Here is an 18,280-nt window from a genome sequence, read left to right as displayed (position 1 = left end):
CTGCTGCACAGGGAAGGGTGGTAGGGAAATGCTGCTGCTGCTGCATAGGGAAGTTGGGGTGGGGAGGGAAAGGGGGCCAGGGAACAAACTTGGTTTGCTTAAGGGGGGGGTGTGCTGGGGGGCAGTGAGCAATCTTGGTTTGCTTTGGGGGAGGAGACAGAAGGGGGCCACAGAGAAAGACAGACAGACAGACAAAGGGGGCCAGGGAGAGCCATAGACAGAATGAATGACAGACAGACAGACAGCGTCCAAGGAGAGAGAAACAAAGAAAACAAAACAGACAAGACACACATCTGCTCTAGCACCTGTTAATGTAACGGGCTTAAAGACTAGTTTTATAAAGAAAACCCATCCTGGAACGCCCAATATAAAACTGTTCAGTGCCGATATTTTCCAGAGCCAAATTTTGAGGACCATTTACTGAATTCAGGCCATATTAGCCCCCAAATGGTAAAAGAGCAATTATTATAAAGAAGTGCCCATCTGGAGTCTTACACCACTACTACTACTACTACTACTTATCACTTATATAGCTCTGAAAGGCGTGCGCAACGCTGTACATTTTGACATTTATAGACGGTCCCTGCTCAGAAGAGCTTACAATCTAACTTGGACAGACAGACATGACATATAGGGTTGGGGATGTAGAAGAGATAGGAGTCGAAAACACTCTCAAAGAGACGGGCTTTTAACTGGGCCTTGATCACTGCCAGAGACGGAGCCCGCCGTAGGGATTCGGGCAGCTTGTTCCAAGCATAAGCCACATAGCTAGTGCAAGCGGCAGTGCTTGCACCTAGAATTGGAAAATGCACATGTAACTCACAGTATTCTATACGTTTTAGGGGTGCGAGTCCCACCCACACCCTGCCCAGATTCTGCCCACATGACCACCACCTGCAAACTACGTACCATTGAATATATGAGGGATCTTCAAAATGTTTCCACACTTTTTCTTTTTTTTTAAACACACTTTATTAAATATCTCAAAAGCAAATTACTTCACTCTTCCACGTAATCACCCTGTTTTGTGATACATTTCTCCCGGCATCCTACTTACACGCCCTCTTAACATTCCTCCCACCCCCAACCATTTCCTGTAAAAATATGAAAGTGCGGAAACTTTTTGAAGGACCCTCGTATATGTGTCATTACAGAATGGCACATAGCCAGACCATCATTTGTGCTCGTACATGCCATTAAAGCTTTGGCAGTGCCTTACAGAATCTCCTGCCTATAGCACCTTACAAAACATTACCAACACTAGCCACAAATGAATCTATTTTTCTTTCTTTTTTTTTTAATCTCTCTTCTCTGCTTGCATCTTTTGCTTTAATTTCGTCTTGTCTCATCATATCACGACTCAACATCTTACCTTCCCCACTTTTTACTAAGCCATGCCACCGAGCAGCGTAAGCTAAATGCCGGGCCGCCCATAAGAACAGAATGGGCGACTCGGCATTTAGCTTGTGCTGCTTGTCCGCATGGCTTGGTAAAAGAGGGGTTTAACTTTGTGCATGCCACTTTTTGATAACAAAAGAAAAATCAAGCTTCCAAGCTTTTTAGTTACATAGTAAATGACAGCAGATAAAGACCCGAATGGTCCATCCAGTCTGTCCAACACGGTTCATAGACAACCCCGCAAAAGACAAAGGCGCGCGCCGACAACTGAGTGCAAGACGGAGGCGCGCGCCGAAGAAAATTACAGTTTTTAGGGGCTCCGACGGGGGGTTTGTTGGGGAGCCCCCCCCAGTTTACTTAATAGAGATCGCGCCGGCGTTGTGGGGGGTTGTAACCCTCCACATTTTACTGTAAACTTAACTTTTTCCCTAAAATCAGGGAAAAAGTGAAGTTTTCAGTAAAATGTGGGGGGTTACAACCCCCCAAACCCCCCACAACGCTGCGCGATCTCTATTAAGTAAAGTGGGGGGGTTACCCCCTCACGCCCCCCCCCGTCAGAGCCCTAAAAACAGTAATTTTCTGCGGCGTGCGCCTCCGCGCTGCGCTCAATTGTCTGCGCGCGCCTTTGTCCCGGCGCGCTTTTGACCTGACACCGTCCAACACTCTATAAATTCATAATTTAAATTTAATTGTTCCTTTTCTTAGATATTTCTGGGCCAGAAAACCAGAGCTCTGACTGGTACTTGAGAAGAGCAGAGAACTCACAGTAACATAGTAGATGATGGCAGATAAAGACCCAAATGGTCCATCCAGTCTGCCCAACCTGATTCAATCTAAAAATTTGTTGGTTTTTTCCTTCTTCTTAGCTATTTCTGGGGAAGAATCCAAAGCTCTGCCCGGTACTGTTCTTAGGTTCCAACTACTGAAGTCTCTGTCAGAGTTCACTTCAGTCCATCTACACCAGGGGTCTCCAAAGTCCCTCCTCGAGGGCCGAATCCAGTCAGGTTTTCGGGATTTCCCCAATGAATATGCATGAGATCTATGTGCATGTATCGCTTTCAATGCATATTCATTGGGGGAAATCCCGAAAACCTAACTGGATTCGGCCCTTGAGGAGGGACTTTGGAGACCCCTGATCTACACCCTCCCAACCACTGAAGCCCTCCCCAGCCCATCCTCCACCAAACGGCCATATACAGACACAGACCCTGCAAGTCTTTCCAGTACTGGCCTTAGTTCTTCAATATTTACTATTATTTTCTGATTCTAGATCCTTTAGTGATTTATCTATTTGCAGGAGAAACAAGGACAGTTTGCTTGGTGAAAAAACATCAAATGAACCTGACCTGTAGCATGTGCATCTTGACTTCCATCGAGGACTTCCCTACCCAAGAAACATTCCCCGTGAACTTGATATCACAGTCTGGATAGATGATCTTTTTGCACAGGTCTGAAAGAGTTCAAGTACAATCATCAAGTTCAGCTGGCTCTACGGACTTGCTTATCACGAATTAAGAGGCTCTAAAATGAGCAACAAAAATCAGACGAGACATAAGAACATAAGAAGTTGCCTCCACTGGGTCAGACCAGAGGTCCATCGCGCCCAGCGGTCCGCTCCCGCGGTGGCCCATCAGGTCTATGACCTGTGAAGTGGTTCCTGACCATTTCTATAACCTACCTCTACTTCTATCTGTACCCCTCAATCCCCTTATCCTTTAGGAACCTATCTATACCTTCCTTGAACCCCTGTAATGTGCTCTGGCCTATCACAACCTCCGGAAGACGCCTTGGTGAAGACTGGTGAAGACTGGGAAACAGACAGATAGGAGGCATCTAGCACAGAACGCGTCAGGAATATTTGCTATTAATTTGGTTTGTTTTTTAAGTTTGCAGTTTTAAGACTCTCTGCAGTAAAAAGTGGAATTAGCACGTCCATATGCAGGTCATTGCCGCACACTAACGCTATTTTTTCTGCATGGCTAAAATGGCCGCTTCTATTTTCTGAATTAGTGGCCATACTCTATTTTTCCACTAGTGCATGGCCATTTATTATTGTTATTACAATGCTTGATATATCCACTATGTGGTGCCCATGCGGTTTACAACCAGGTAATTTTATCTGATACTCTATACAGGGCTGATTCTATAAAGGGCGCCTAACTTAATTGGCAAAATACCCTTAATAGCCTCAAGAATTGGTAAAAAAAAAAAATAATTAATTAGGCAATAGGCATCTTTCGAATGGCGCTTAGTGGCGCCTAACACCCAAGTGGGCATTTATTTGGGCAGAGAATGACCTAGGTGCCGCTAAGGCGATTCTCCAGAAACTTTGGCCTTTAAAACCCTCGCCTGCATTTCAGGTGCCTACGTTTTTACATAGGTGTCGCTAGATGTGATTCTGTGAATGGCGCTTAAGTGTGCGCCATTCTTCTAGACGCCGTTTATAGAAATCAGCCCTTCAGTGTTTTTCCATTAGCATGCGATGGTCAGGATTCACACGTTCGGTTAACAGGCCAACCATAGCACAGAACACGCCTAATCTTTGCCTCCAGAGCTAAAAATAAAATCTATTTTTGAGCACGTTGAAAGCGCATGTTGATCACAAAATTACTGTGGGATACCCAAGCATGACCCTATAAAGATATCAGCCGATTTTCTTTTATTTACCAATTTTATCCACCAGGGCTGTAACAATAGACAGAGGAGAGGTCTGAGGAGCTTCGGCTTTGGTGTGTGTATAGCAAACGAGAACTATGGAGAAAGAGGCAAGTTAGTGAGTTGTAACAGTCTACATGTCTCCAACAGCCTAGATGCACCTGGGAAAACAGGACGAGAACATGTAACAGCAGAACAGAAGCTTTTAATACAAAAGAGAACTATATTAGCCTGAGCTGGGCTAAACTCCATGTCTCAGGCCCCGATGCTCAAAAGCTTTCCAAGGCAGCAAGAGTAGTTAAAGCACTCTTACTGGCATGGAAAACTGTCTTCTCCGTGGCTGTTATCGATTGTCATAGCAGCCACTGAAAATTCTATGCTAAAGCATTATAAGGAGCTTATTAATATTATATTGAGCACTCTGTGCAATGCCTATGGTATTAGGTCCCTCCCAGTGCATCCCAGGATGCACTGGGCAGGGGCGGGCTGCCGTTGTGAAGAGGAGGGCCCGAGACAGGAGGGAGTGGGCATCCATCCTGCCAAGCTTTTCTACCAAAAGGTACAGGGTGTCGGGGGTGAGGGGTCCCGGTCCGGGGGGGGGGGGGGGTCATGGCTCATATGGATGGGTAGGGGGGAGGGTCTTGGAACAAGCCTTCTAAACCAGTGTTTTTCAACCTTTTTTGGGCAAAGGCACACTTGTTTCATGAAAAAAATCATGAGGCACACCACCATTAGAAAATGTTAAAAAATTTAACTCTGTGCCTATATTGACTATATATAAAGTAATTCTCTTGAATAGGAATCAAATAAACACAAAGAAAGTATTTTATAATTACTTTATTATGAAATATTAAGTAAACAGAATAGTGAAAAATTATAAAATACTTTATTCAGTGCGAAACCTGAGCCTGTTTGGCTGAACACAAAGCTGATATTCTGGCTGGAATCGAAGAAAGACACACACGTAGCTCTTCGGCAACAGCCGTTCCCTTCACCGCCCCGTCACCGTCACCGCCATCCTTTTCACCGCCCCGTCACCGCCACTGCCATCCCATTCACCGCCCCGTCACCGTCCCCGCTGCATCCATATAAGCTTATTCCTTTCTTATAAATCAAAGTTCCTGCTGCTGAACTAGAGAAAGAGATGTTCAGCTGGCAGGGCTTTGTTTATAAATTTTTATCAACACAACTAATATACTATTTTATCCTAAAGCAAAAAATAAATAAATAAATATAATTTTTTTTTCTACCTTTGTTGTCTGGTTTCTGCTTTCCACATCTTCTCATTCAATTCCTTCCATCCACTGTGTGTCTTCTCTTTACGTCTTTCATTTGCTGTTACTGTGCCTCTCCCTTCACCCCCCCCCCAATTGGTCTAGCACCCATCTTCTTCCCTCCGCTCCCCCATCGTCTGGCATCTGTCTTCTTCCCACTCTGTCTTCCACATTTCCCTTCGGGGTCTGTTCCTCTCCACCCTCCTTCAATGTCTGTCCTATTCCTTTCCACCACCACCCTTCCCTCCCTCCTTTACCATCTGTTCCTTTTTACTACCCTTCAGCTCCTCTCACGTGGCTTATCTATCTACCTTCCTCCCTCTTATTTTCATGGCACGTTACAATGTAATTTGTGCAAGCCACTGGAGCCTGCGAGCTCGGTCCCTGTTCCATCCCCACAAACCATCTCGCTTCTGTGCTCCTATTTTCTCCATTTCTAATATCTCCCCTATGTATCTGTCATTGCCCCCCCCCCTGTGTCCATATACCATCCCCATGGCATGTCCCCTTTATGTCTCTGTCCCTATGCCCCATGCACATAATTTCCCCTCTTTCTGTTACCTTCCTGTGTCCAAATTTCCCCTATCTTCCTCTTCCATACCAGTGTGTCTCTTCTTTTCAACCCCATCTAGCTTTTTTCCCTCTTTCTTCCCCCCCCCTGCTTCTAGCATCTGGCTCACCTGCCTGTCCTTCCCTTTCTTTCCTGCTGTGGGTTTTTCTTTCCGTCTTCATCCCCTTGGCCCAGAATCCTTTTCCCTTTCACTCCCTCCTTCCAATTTGAGCCGGGAACACGAGCGATCGCACGGTCCCCGCAGCCACCACTCGCCTGCCCAATCGATCCTACTGTTTAGCCAGCTCTCTCCCTTCGCCTCACCTTAGTTTGTAGGTTTTGTTTTTCGGTGACATGCACGCTTTCCCAAAGAGCCGCGCACGCGCGGCTGCTCAGTGTTCAATCTTCTGCTCTGCTGCAACTTCCTGTTTCCGGTTGCGTCAGAGCAGAAGATCGAAACTGAACAACAGCGGGGACCGGGGGAGTCTCATGGGAGCGCGTGCGGGACCCGGCCTGAGGCCTAATCAGTGTCTGCACCGTACGGCACACCAGGCAACATCTCGCGGCACACTAGTGTGCCGCGGAACAGCGGTTGAAAAACACTGTTCTAAACTACCCAGGTGCTTTTTTTTTTGGTGTTGGGGGACTCAGCATGAGGGGGGATTGGGAGTTTGGATGGCTTGAGAGGGATCGGGGTCTTTTTGTTGTTTTTTTTTAATGGGCACAGTTGTTGTGCTCACACAACACATGCGCCCATTTAAAAAGTCCAGCCGATTTGGGGCCAAATAGGGAAGCCCCCAATGCAGCTGAGCCCGCAGCCAACGCTGTCCCCAGTGGGCAGAGGGGGAGAACGATGGCTACTGGCAAGAGGAGCTGTGCCTAGTGATTGCTCTTCTCCGCAGGTGCCAGCAAAAGTTCCTCCCCCTTTTAACTGGTGCTGCTCTGCACAAATAGAATGCATATAATTTGCATGCTATTCTGCTGAGCGTCATCAGTAAATTTGTTTTTTTTAAACGCTTCCATCGTGACATTTTTTACCGTGGTGTAGGAGCTTTGTGCCTCCGGCCCTCACTCTTACCAAGAGCCAGCTTTCAAGTGGGCGGTTTGGTTTCTCTCTGGAAATTACAGATAAGGCACCAAGCAATGCGGCTCGAACCAGCAAATACGATATGCACTTACGTGATATAATTTCTATTTCACAACTACCAAAAGAAATTTAAGGGAACTTGGCATTACCTGACAATTTTAGCAGTTTTAATAGTAACAGTCCCCCATCTTCTTTTTAGCTTCAGGAGTCCACCCAACAGTTTTCATTAATTTCTGTGGTTTACCTCCAGCTACAGTGGGTCCAGGAACACCTTCACCATGGTCTAGTGCTACACTAGAGATGTTATCTTCTCCTGAAGGTTTTGCTTCATTCCTACCACCATCAAGAGTTCTAAGTGCATAAGCTACCAGTGGACATCTTTTCATCCCCGGCAACATGTGATCAGTATGCATCTTTTTCCCCTTCCAATGATACTTCCTCTGCAGTGGCGCCTTGCCTTGGGCACAAATTTAGACTGTAAGCCCTTTAGGGGCAGAAAAGTACATAATATACCTGAATATAGCTTACTTTGAGCTACCACTGAGAAAGGCTAAACCCAAAACCCAAAGCATAAGCAACAGCTTCTGCTGTATGAAGCAAAGGTCTAAATTCTTCATCCAGGAGTATTCCAATCTTCTCAGATACTGTGACTGGACAGTGGTGGCCCCTATTTAGGGCCCCTTTTATGAATTTTATAGAATTCCTATGAGCGTTGGAGCACTTACCTCACCAGCCTACACTAAAAACCTCTAGCATAAGAACATAAGAAATGCCACTATTGGGTCAGACCAGTGGACCATCATGCCCAGCAGTCCGCTCACACGGCAGCCCTCTGGTCAAAGACCAGCGCCCTAACTGAGACTAGCTCTATCAGTGTACATCCTTGTTCAGCAGGAACTTGTCTAACTTTGTCTTGATAAAAGGGGAGGGGAGAGTTAACTTGTTATGGTAGTTTTTGGAAAGTTAGTTTGGATTTCCCATGAAAAAGTGTAAAGATTTATGTAATCAAAACCTTTTGGTTTCTTAATCACTTTTTTGAATATTTCTATATTTTTTTTCACTTTAAAAGATAGCAATATGTAAATAGGTCACTGAAACTCCTACTTTAAAAAAAATTCCAATTAGAAATGTATTAGCAGGTGAATATTAAAAATGCATAGGAGTGATAAAACTTTTACAATGCACCGTAAATACTAAAGCAAGTCAGAATTTCAAATCTTTCTAACTCAGGAAATCTATTATAAAAGATACCTCCCAAGCTGTCAAGATCTTCCAGAATCCTCCCAAACCTGTTAAAAAAACAAAACAAAATCTGATTTATCCTTCTTGAAAAATTGCCCAACCACGTCAGTGGGTATAAATATGGCGACATTTATTTTTACCTGTCAATTTCCTTTCCTTGAATCCTGCTGGATCTATGGTTACATTCCCTACCAGTAGATGGGGCAGAGATCTGAAGATTCCAGTGGCATCACTAATTTTAAGGAGTGATGCAACTAGAAAATCTTTTGGTGGTTAATGCCAACAGCCACTCAACAGGAGGAAGAAAACAGTTAAAAGTGAAAAATGAGACGCACAATTAAAAACAAATCATATCCCAGGATAAAGACCCATGGGGCTAACCTTGCAGAACTGACTACAACAGGCAGCAGAACTAGGATCCAGAAATCTACCGAATCCCTCAGTCTTTCATGATGGATTCTGGACTGGTCTAGCAGAATTCAATGAAAAGAAATTAACCAGTAAGAATGTCTCCATTATCCAACTAACAAGTCTAACTATACCGAAGCTCCTATCCCACAAGGCAGGAAGGTGGCTGCCTCACCAATGAATTGCCCTGCCTAATCCAAATATCAAGTTAGTAATATTTGATAAAAGAAAAGAGCAAAAATCATGTCACAGCTCTGCAAATTGTTTGGGCTACAACTTTGTTTCAACCCAGATCACACCTGTGACCTGGAAGAGTGGACTTTATGGCCCTATGGAACCTCTTTCCTCTGAAAAATATACTTAAGTGGACTCCACACAACTGAAGACCTTAAACAGTTATAATGGACATTGATAGAATTTTGTCTGTTTGTGCTGCTTGCTTTCTCACTGAAAAAGCAATAAAGCCACGTGCTATAGGTTAATGTTAAGGATTGCCCGCCAGGTACTATTTTGAGGCCCTCAGTATGTCTATCATAATCACAAAAGTAAAATAAAACAGTTTCTTGATCATATGTCTTTTAGCTATAAAAGACAATATTATTATTAAGACTTAGCCAAAAGGAAAGATTTATAAACTATAAAGAGTTTTACCTCATGCAAAATTGTCAATTCTTTAATAACACATGAACTATTTTTTCAGAGGCTCTCCAAGTACCTACAAATCCAAAATGTGGCCCTGCAAAGGGTTTGAGTTTGAGACCACTGGTCTAGAGCAAGGATGCCTTGAGATACAATTGTAGTACAAATACCATCCATTTAAAGAGTCAATTTGGTAAATGAACACTTAGGGAAGGATTACATACAGCAAGAGAGCTAATAAGGTCCTATGAAAGATGCCATGAGATAGACAGTCTGTAACAGTCATCAACTAGTTAATCTGTGTACTTATTCCATAGTGGCAAAAGGGTGAACTGCGGTTCCGTGGGTCTACTTCCCTGGGAGTCTATTGTGTTTAGTCTTGTTCAGTTCTGATGAAATTGGAATTAGTTGGTACCATGTTTCCCTGAAAATATGACAGTGTCTCATTAATTTTGGGTCCAAAAAAATGCATTAGGGCTTATTTTTGGGGATGTCTTTTTTTTTTTTTTTTTCATATACGACAATCATCTCTCCCTCTCCTCCACCCCAATTCTTCATCTTTCCTTTCTCCACCCCCCACCTCCCCCCCGTGCAGATCTTTCCTCCCCTCTCACCCATCCCCTTGTACTGAATCTTTCTAACCCTCCCTTCCATCCCCCTGTGCAGCAGAACCCCACTGACCCTCCCCACTGTGACACAGCAGAGGGAAAGGCCCAGCGGGGAAGACCACGAAGCAGCCTGTTCAGAGCGCTGTCGCCGCTGCTGCTTTAGGTAAACGAACCTCCTTGGAGCGGAGGTATGTCAGGTGGGGGTCGCTGAATTGACAAGTCCAATTTTTTTCGGCAAATCAGGCAGGACTAGTGTCAGAGATGGAGTCAGGGGCTTCAGGGGTCAATCTCAACCAGGGTTTATTTTTATGGTAAGGCTTATATTAGGAGCATCTTTAAAAATCATGCTAGGGCTTATTTTCGGGATAGGTCTTATTTTCGTGGAAACAGGGTAGTAGAGTTTATGGAGTCAAAAAGAAAGGTCTTTCGTTTCTCTTAAAGCAACAAAAAAACAAAGTTGAAACGTATATAATCTGAGTGTAAATATGGCTCCAGTATCAGGTTGGGCAGACTGGATGGACCATTCGGGTCTTTATCTGCCGTCATCTACTATGTTATTATGTTACCAAAGCGGTTCATTGCCACATCTGGATAAAGTTTGAATATTTCAAAAAGGCAGCTCTATGTTCCAGACTGAAAAACAATAAAATTTCTTTATGGTATTCAACCAAGGAAGTTCTACCTTACACTGTTGTACACATTAAGGTACTTTTCTCGCAACTGAGGCTGGCTGCCTAAGGGTAACACCACCTCGATATAACTATCTTTCATTCTCCTCGGAGGCAGGTCCTCTTGACGTTTGGCCAACAGAGTCTGCAAAGACTTCCTTTCTTTCATGGCTTGGACGTGGTCACTAGAAGAAAAACAACAAGAACTCAACAACAGAAAGGAGAGGCTCTCAACGACAGGTATATTAAAAAAAACAAACAACAAAACAACACACTTGTATACGTTTACTATTAAAGGTTTGTTAGTTCTCTTCTGTACTATGCAAAGATAATTGTGGAGTTTCAGTGATGTTCAGTATTATCTGATCAGGACGTACTTCAGGCCCAATTATATGGGAGAGTGAATTTCACAAAGGTACAGTTTCCCCAAAGATCAAACAGCATTTTTCCTTCTCATTCTTTTGGAGGACGTCTTCTATTTTTCTGTCCGTTCTGGGAAATGTGCATTTCTGAGATCTTTGTATTTTGCACAATACAGAAGGAAATGCATTTGTTTTTCTCCAGAGTAATATGCACGCACACTCTGGCTTCCTGGGGGTTTCAACTCCGTTTTCATCTGCATGTTGCTATTTCAAGTCCAGTAATAGTATCTGCAGTGTTGCCCTGTCATAAGAATGTCTCTATTTTTGAAATCTGGAAATTGGTGCTTTTATGGTATTACACATTTTCTACTTTAAAGCTGAGCGAGTACTTTTTTTTACGACTGTGTATCATTTTAATGTGCCAGATAATGAAGGGAGTTTGTCATGGTAATAACAGCGATGCCACAATGAGTATTTTGTTTGTAAAGTGATAGGCATTAGAGAATGACACGGGGACAAGTTTTGTCCCTGGGATTGGTAACATGGAATCTTGCTACTCTTTGGGATTCTGTCAAATACAGTGGAACCTTGGTTTACGAGCATAATTTGTTCCAGAAGCATGCTCATAAACCAAATTACTCGTATAGCAAAGCGAGTTTCCCCATAGGAAGTAAGGGAAACTCACTTAATTGGTTCTACCTCCCTTCCCCGGCCACCGGCAACTGCTCCACCCCACACCACCACATCCCCAAAAGACTCCACCACCCGAGGCCACTGGTGCGCTTCCACATCCACCCCTGTGAACTGGCATCGCCCCCCACCTGCAAACACCACCCCCCTGCGCGAACCGGCATCCCCCGCCCGCCCAAACTGAAGGCTTAACCCCAATCTGGCACCAGCACGCAGCACCAACCCACAGGAGGTGCCAGTGCCGGTGCCGGAAGATCCTGCCTCTTCCCAGACTGGGCCTTGAACATCTGTGCATGCTCAAGGCCTTCTGGCTCGTCTCTTCCAGAGAGAGGCGGGAGCCAGAAGACCTTGAGCATGCACAGATGCTCAAGGCCAGTCCGGGAAGAGGCAGGATCTTCGGGCACCAGCACCTCCTGTGGGTTGGTGCTGCGTGCCGGTGCCAGATTGGGGGTAAGCCTTCAGTTTGGACAGGGGATGCCGGTTCGCATAGGGGAGGGCGGGCATTTGCGAGGGGGGCAATGCCAGTTCGCCGGGGGAGGGGGGTTGCGATGCCAATTCGTGGGTGGGGAGGGACTCGCAAATCGAGTCAATGCTCGTTTTGCGAGTCATGATTTGCGAAAATGTTTTGCTCATCTTGCAAAACACTCGCAAACCGCGTTACTCGCAAACCGAGGTTTGACTGTACTTATGATCTAGATTGGCCACTGTTGGAAGTAGGATACTGAGCTAGATGGACCATCAGTCTGCCCCAATATGGCTATTGTTATGTCCTGCATCTTTTTCTTAGCTGTCTGCATGTTATTCCATGTATTTTGGCCTTAATTCCAGATATCACGCAACTTAGATACTCTCTGAATAACAAAGCCAGTGCTTAACTTTATCTGAATCTATGATCTGTAATGGAAAAGCAATTATTTCACAGGCGTTTCTTCCAATTCCAGTTTGTGTCATTTTAGAAGTGGAAACCAGGATGTCAGAGTGCCAAATACTTAAAACAAAAGGCAATAAAATATACCATTATTTTCTCCACATGGGGGAAGGGTTCTTTATTACATGCTTGTTAAACAGTTATCATGCAGTTTTGGAAACTTATGAGAAAAGGCAGCACAGCGCTACCTAAAGCAACATAAAAACTAGAAATTATTATTATATACTAGCTCTTAAGTCCGTTACATTAACGGGTGCTAGAGACGCTTCCTCCCCTTCCCCTTGCATTTCCCTTTGCACGGTCTCCCTCGTGATCAGGACGGGGCGGAGGGGGCTGCCGGCCGGGGCCGGTGGAGAGGAGCTAGGCGGCTGGAGGAGTAGCAGCAGTCGCTGCCGATCGCAGCCTCTGTCCTACCTGGATTTGCTTTTTTTTGCGCATCGGGAAGGTGGAGAGCGGCCTGCGAGGTTCGCTACAGCGGCTGGCGAATCTCAGCAGGCCGCTTTGAAGAGCAGCGGCAGCGGGAGGGAGGAGTCTCTGGAACACGCGCCTCCAGCTAGCGCAGGCGCCGTGAGGTGTGACACAGAAGCACACCTCTCGCCACCAGGAATCACGATCTTTGAAAAGCGCATGCGCGCTTAGCCTTTTATTATTATGGATAGTAGAACTATTAGGCAAATTATTTTTAGCATTCATTTTAAAAGCATCTTTGGTCTGTTGCACAAGAGACTGATTTTTGGAAGATTAGTTTTGCTTAGAACAACGTCAATGAAAAGGTAAACATTTTTCGTTGTACCAAACTAACCCCCACCCCTCCCCCCTTTCACATTCTCTGCCCTCTATTCTTGCCATTTCTGTCAAAATTGGATTTGACAGTGGAGTTCAATTCTCCATGGTCGCTCTAGATGCGTCTGCAGTCTTTGATACTATCCACCATCACATTTTGACACAGATTAGAAAAGTTTAGCCCGTCAGGCAAGGTTTTGTCTCGGTTTGATCTTTTTTAGATAATTGCTCATTTCAAATCGGTACAAAGCCTGATACTTCTTAGAGGTCTGTTGCTTTGGGTGTTCCTCAAGGTTTTGACTAAATCCGCTTTATTGTTTAGTCTTTATATGACCCCTATTTGCCAACTTCTATCATGTCTGATCTTGATTTATAAGATACATGCAGACAACGGTCAATTTTGTCTTCTTGTTCAGGGTTCTACTCAGTCAGCTTTAACTTCTCTCTCTCAATTAATTATATTAATTTCAAACCGGATGACTGTTTTCTTGGACTGAAAGATCTGTTGTGATTCCTGGGGAGATTCTGGGGAGATCTCTCTGGTATATGGGGGAGGGGGAAGGGGGGGATTGGGTGATCCTTTGGATTTGTAGTATGCTGTTTGATATTTGTCTTTGCTGTTTGTATTCTGAATGTAATGCTTATTTTGCAAAATATGAATAAACAAACACAGACAAAAACAAACAAACATACATAACCAAGACTCACGTTTTATTTCTGATAAGAACACTTTTAGCAGACTGTCCCTCAAGATTCTCTTTGAATGATTGACTTACCGTTTTTTCACTCATATACCGCGCACCCGTGTAAAACGCGCACACGGGTATAGCGCGCGGGAAACTGTAATTTATGTAAAGAAATTTTTATATACCGCGCACACCCATATACCGCTCATGCCGCCCCGACTCTCCTCTGGCCCGCCCCGACTCTCCTCTGGCCCGCCCCAACTCTTCTCTCCCCCTTGAAGTCCTGTCCCCACCCTGAAAGCCTGATGCCCCCCCGACGTCCGATTCACCCCGCAGGACCGCTCGCACACCCCCCCGATGTCCGATTCACCTCCCCCCCGCAGGACCACTCGCACCCCACCGCCTCCCCAACCCCCCCCTCCCACATCATGGAGAAGCTCCTACCGTTCTCCTGCTGCTTCCTCTGCCGGCGGTCCCGGCCCTTCTGTGAGCCCTGCTCTGAAATGCTTCCTCTTCCGGCGGTCCCGGCCCTTCTGTGAGCCCTGCGTCTGCGCTGCTTCCTCTTCCGGCGGTCCCGCCCTTTCTCTGACATCTGACATCTCTCCACTCTCTCTTCCACATTTCCCGTCTTATCCCCACTCTCTCTTCGCCATTTCCCAGCGTCTTCTCCCCACTCTCTCTTCCCCATTTCCCTTCAGCGTCTTCTCCCCACTCTCTGTTCCTCATTTCCCTTCAGCGTCTTCTCCCCACTCTCTCTTCCCCATTTCCCAGCGTCTTCTCCCCACTTCCTCTACCCCCACCTTCCCAGCGTCTTCTCCCCACTTCCTCTACCCCACCTTCCCCAGGTCCCTTCAGTGTCTGTTTTTCTCCACCCCACCTTTCTTCCCTTTCTCCCTCCCTGCCCCTTACCTTTGCAGCAGGCAATTTCTAAATATGTTTCCTACCAGCAGCCAGAGCGTTGAAATCGCGTGTGGCTGCATGACAGGTCGTCTCTAATGCAACTTCCGTTTGCGTCAGAGATGACCTATATGGCAGCCACACGTGATTTCAATGCTCCGGCTGCTGGTAAAGAAGCACATTTAGAGAAATTCCCTGCTGCGAAGGTAAGGCAGGAAGGGAGATGAGATCGGGCTCAGGCAGCGGCGATCAGGATGGAGGGGAGGGAGATGCTTCAGCGGCGGCGGCGATCAGGATGGAGGGAAGGAAGGAGAAGCATCAGTGGCGGTGGCTATCGAATGGAGGAAGGTAGCGCAATCGGTGACCGCGCGCATTCCCTCCCTTCACTGCGGAGGACAAGGCCATCACTGCTCACACGGGACGATGAAATGGTCTTCTCCCCGTACCTGCGGGCGACCACTTCCTTTCTCTCTCTCCCGTTTCAGTGGGTTACCCGCAGCTAGCCGCAGGTATACAACTACAAGTGTCATTCTCTAGCTGCCGCCTCCCCCCCTCTCCTTACTATGCCACTGGGCTAAAAGGGTTGTATACAAAGGCATCAATACCTCTTTTTCCTACTGGCCATGTTTGAGCCGAGATGTTTCTGCCTGGAAGGATAAACCCCCCGATGCAGCTTTTTGACAAAAACGGGGATTCCTGCCAGGTGGTGGGACAAGGCAGCACACCAGAGAATATTATTGAAGCTGATTGACTGGCATGTGCTTTGAAGTTTGTAGCTAAGTGTTCCCCTGTTTTTCTATTTTGATCCTTGCTAGTATATAAGAATTGGAAACTGAACATTAAGTGTTGAATAGAACTGTGTATGAATATCAGAATGGAACCGATTCTCTCTCCTTGAAGGCTGATATCCTGAAACTTATAAGTATAACATTGCAGTTTCTTTTGGCTTTTTTGGAGTGTGTTTCTGTTTCTCTCTATGCTTATTTTTATCTCTATTTTGTTTACTTTAATTATTATTTAATTCTATCTTTAAATTATTTACTCGTTTACTTATTGAATATTTCATTTCTATCTCTACCTCTGTCTTTTTATTTTTCATACTGTTTCTTCAGGAACTTTAGTTAGATTGTGAGCCTTTGAGACAGTTAGGGAATTTCCAAGTACCTATCTTATTTATTTAGTTTTTATTTATTGTATCTTTAATGCATCATTTTTGTAAAACCGCTTAGAAACCTCACGGATTATTAGCGGTATATAAGAATTAAATTAAATTAAATTAATATGTGACAATGTGGAGTTTTTTTTACCCATGAAGACTGAGGTGTTTTTCTCCACTTTGCTATTTTTGTCTGAGCTTTGGCTTTCTGTCTCTGTTGGATAGGCTTGGGAGAGGGGTTCCAATGAATGTATAGAGTACGTGTGGTTAATTATTTATCGTACTCTCTCCTATCAATTTTGGGAGCTATAAGAGCTCAAGTCCCTCCTTAGATTATGGTTTTATATATATATGATATAGAGAGAGGAGTACAGAGGGTATAGTGGAGGAATAAGGAAGAGGAAAGACATTCTACTTCTAAATTGTTTCATATTTTCTAACTTTTTTTTTTTTTTTTTCTCAATATGGACTATAAGTTTAAAAAACTTTTAAATCATCTCAGGATGCACTGGGGAGGGGCCTGAGGCTCTGATAGGCACAAGTTGTTTAAGGTACCTCCTATGGGAGGGTCCTTATGAATCTAGGCCAATCAGGCCCCTCCCCAAATACATTGGTGAGGAGCCTAAGGCTCTGATTGACCCGAATGTCTAAGGCCTCACCCATAGGAGGGACCTTACACAACCTGGGCCAATCAGAGTTTTAGGTCCCTTCCTAGTGCATCCAGGGAAGGGCTTGAGGCTCTGATTTGCCCAGGATGCACTGGGGAGGGGAAGGCCAGCCATTTTGAACAGGTGGGCCAGCTGGCCAGAGGGAGTAGGCATCCCTCCAGCCAGCCATCTAAAGTAAGGTAAGAGGGAGAGGGTTGTCGGAGGCACAGGGGGGTGTTGCGTGGTGGCAGGAGAGCATGGGCATCTTGCCGGCTGCCAAGGGGGGTTGGAGGAGTGTTGGTTGGCAGTGGGAGAGATTGGGCATCTCTCCCGCTGCTGGGGGGGGGGTTGTTTGCAACGGGAGAGAGTAGGCAACTCTCCCGCTGCCGAGGGGAATTATAATACATGTGCTCATGAAGCGCTGTTTTACCACTCTCATTTAAAAAATGGCTACAATTTATAAGAATCGCTATTTTTTTTTCCATTAGCCACAGTCAAAACACATGCCACAAGTTACACTTTTAACAGTCCTGGCACTGTACCGGCACCCCTGGACCAGTTGCTGATTTTTGTCGCCAAAAGCCAACGCCACTCTTGGAGAATGGCTCTGTGATATTTAAGAATCCACCAGAGTGCTCGTTTCAACATTGAAGAGCCCATTTGCATGGCAGTGTCGGAGACTCCTAGAAAGCAGGCTAAACCTCATGGAACCATTTTAGCGATCACGTTAAAGGGAAACCTTAGGTTTTGAGAATCTGGCCCTAAATCCTTCCATTGCCCCAGGTACTACAGTTAGACTGTGAGTCTGCAGGGATAGACAGGGAAAATACTTGAGTACCTAATTACTATTCAATATATTGTAACCGCTTTGGATGACTCTCTTCATGAAAAGGCGGTAAATAAAGCAACCACCATGGGAACTCACGTCAGCCATTTTGAGTAACGAGGATCGCTTTTGCCCTGGCTGACCACTGGACCAACAGGGCTTAAAGTAGGCCCGGGGAGAGGCCTGCAATGGATCTGGGAGGATGAAGACTCAAATATAAACCAAGACCCTCCTTTTTAGGTCATTTTTTGGCCCCAAAATCTAGGTGTATATATGGTAGTTCAATTACAATGGTCTAAGCAGAGTCTTCAACCCAGGAGCTGCACCAATAAGTTAGGGGAACTTTTTATGTGTCTCTTTTCAGGACATACCAAAAAAAAAAGGGCATCTAATCTTACAACCTAAATTCTGTCTAGCCAGCGTAGATGATTTTGGTTTCCAGGTAAAGCAGGAAATAAAACAGATTGCACGCAGTCACTGTACAGTACCTCCAGTTTGTAGAAGCTCCCACTATTGCCCTCAATCTATTGCGCACTGGAACAACAACAACAAAAAAAAATCACAGTAAGTTAATGATTACAAGTCAAAGACTGAATAAATAAAAGCATAGCAATAAAATAAATAAAAAGCTTGGCCACCTCCATGGCAGGAAATCGCCAGCACAAGCAGACGAAACCAGGTGCTAAACAGACAGAAAACAGGACAGAGGCAATTGTCAATAAGGGTCTTATTTATTAAGGAACGGTAAGGTTTTGCTCTTATTACACAGAAAGTTC

At 45.1% G+C, this 18,280-nt stretch overlaps 1 protein-coding gene across 3 annotated transcripts in view; it reads right to left on the bottom strand.

The window, feature by feature from the left end:
- The window catches only part of ACOT9 (acyl-CoA thioesterase 9), a 63,537-nt gene that overhangs the window by 34,171 nt on the left and 11,086 nt on the right, over positions 1-18,280 (bottom strand). For all 3 annotated transcript variants that reach the window (XM_033950150.1, XM_033950149.1, XM_033950151.1), the window contains 5 exons: positions 17,993-18,038; positions 10,544-10,714; positions 8,216-8,253; positions 4,066-4,149; positions 2,745-2,848 (listed from right to left, as the gene is read on the bottom strand). In XM_033950150.1, the coding sequence (XP_033806041.1) occupies positions 2,745-2,848; positions 4,066-4,149; positions 8,216-8,253; positions 10,544-10,714; positions 17,993-18,038 (443 nt within the window). The remainder of the gene's footprint in view (positions 1-2,744; positions 2,849-4,065; positions 4,150-8,215; positions 8,254-10,543; positions 10,715-17,992; positions 18,039-18,280) is intronic.

This window comes from Geotrypetes seraphini, chromosome 6 (genome assembly GCF_902459505.1).
Source record: "Geotrypetes seraphini chromosome 6, aGeoSer1.1, whole genome shotgun sequence".
In the NCBI taxonomy this organism is placed as follows: Eukaryota; Metazoa; Chordata; class Amphibia; order Gymnophiona; family Dermophiidae; genus Geotrypetes; species Geotrypetes seraphini.
The sequence above is the reverse complement of the archived record's forward strand: the minus strand, read 5'-3'. Positions and strand labels throughout refer to the sequence as shown.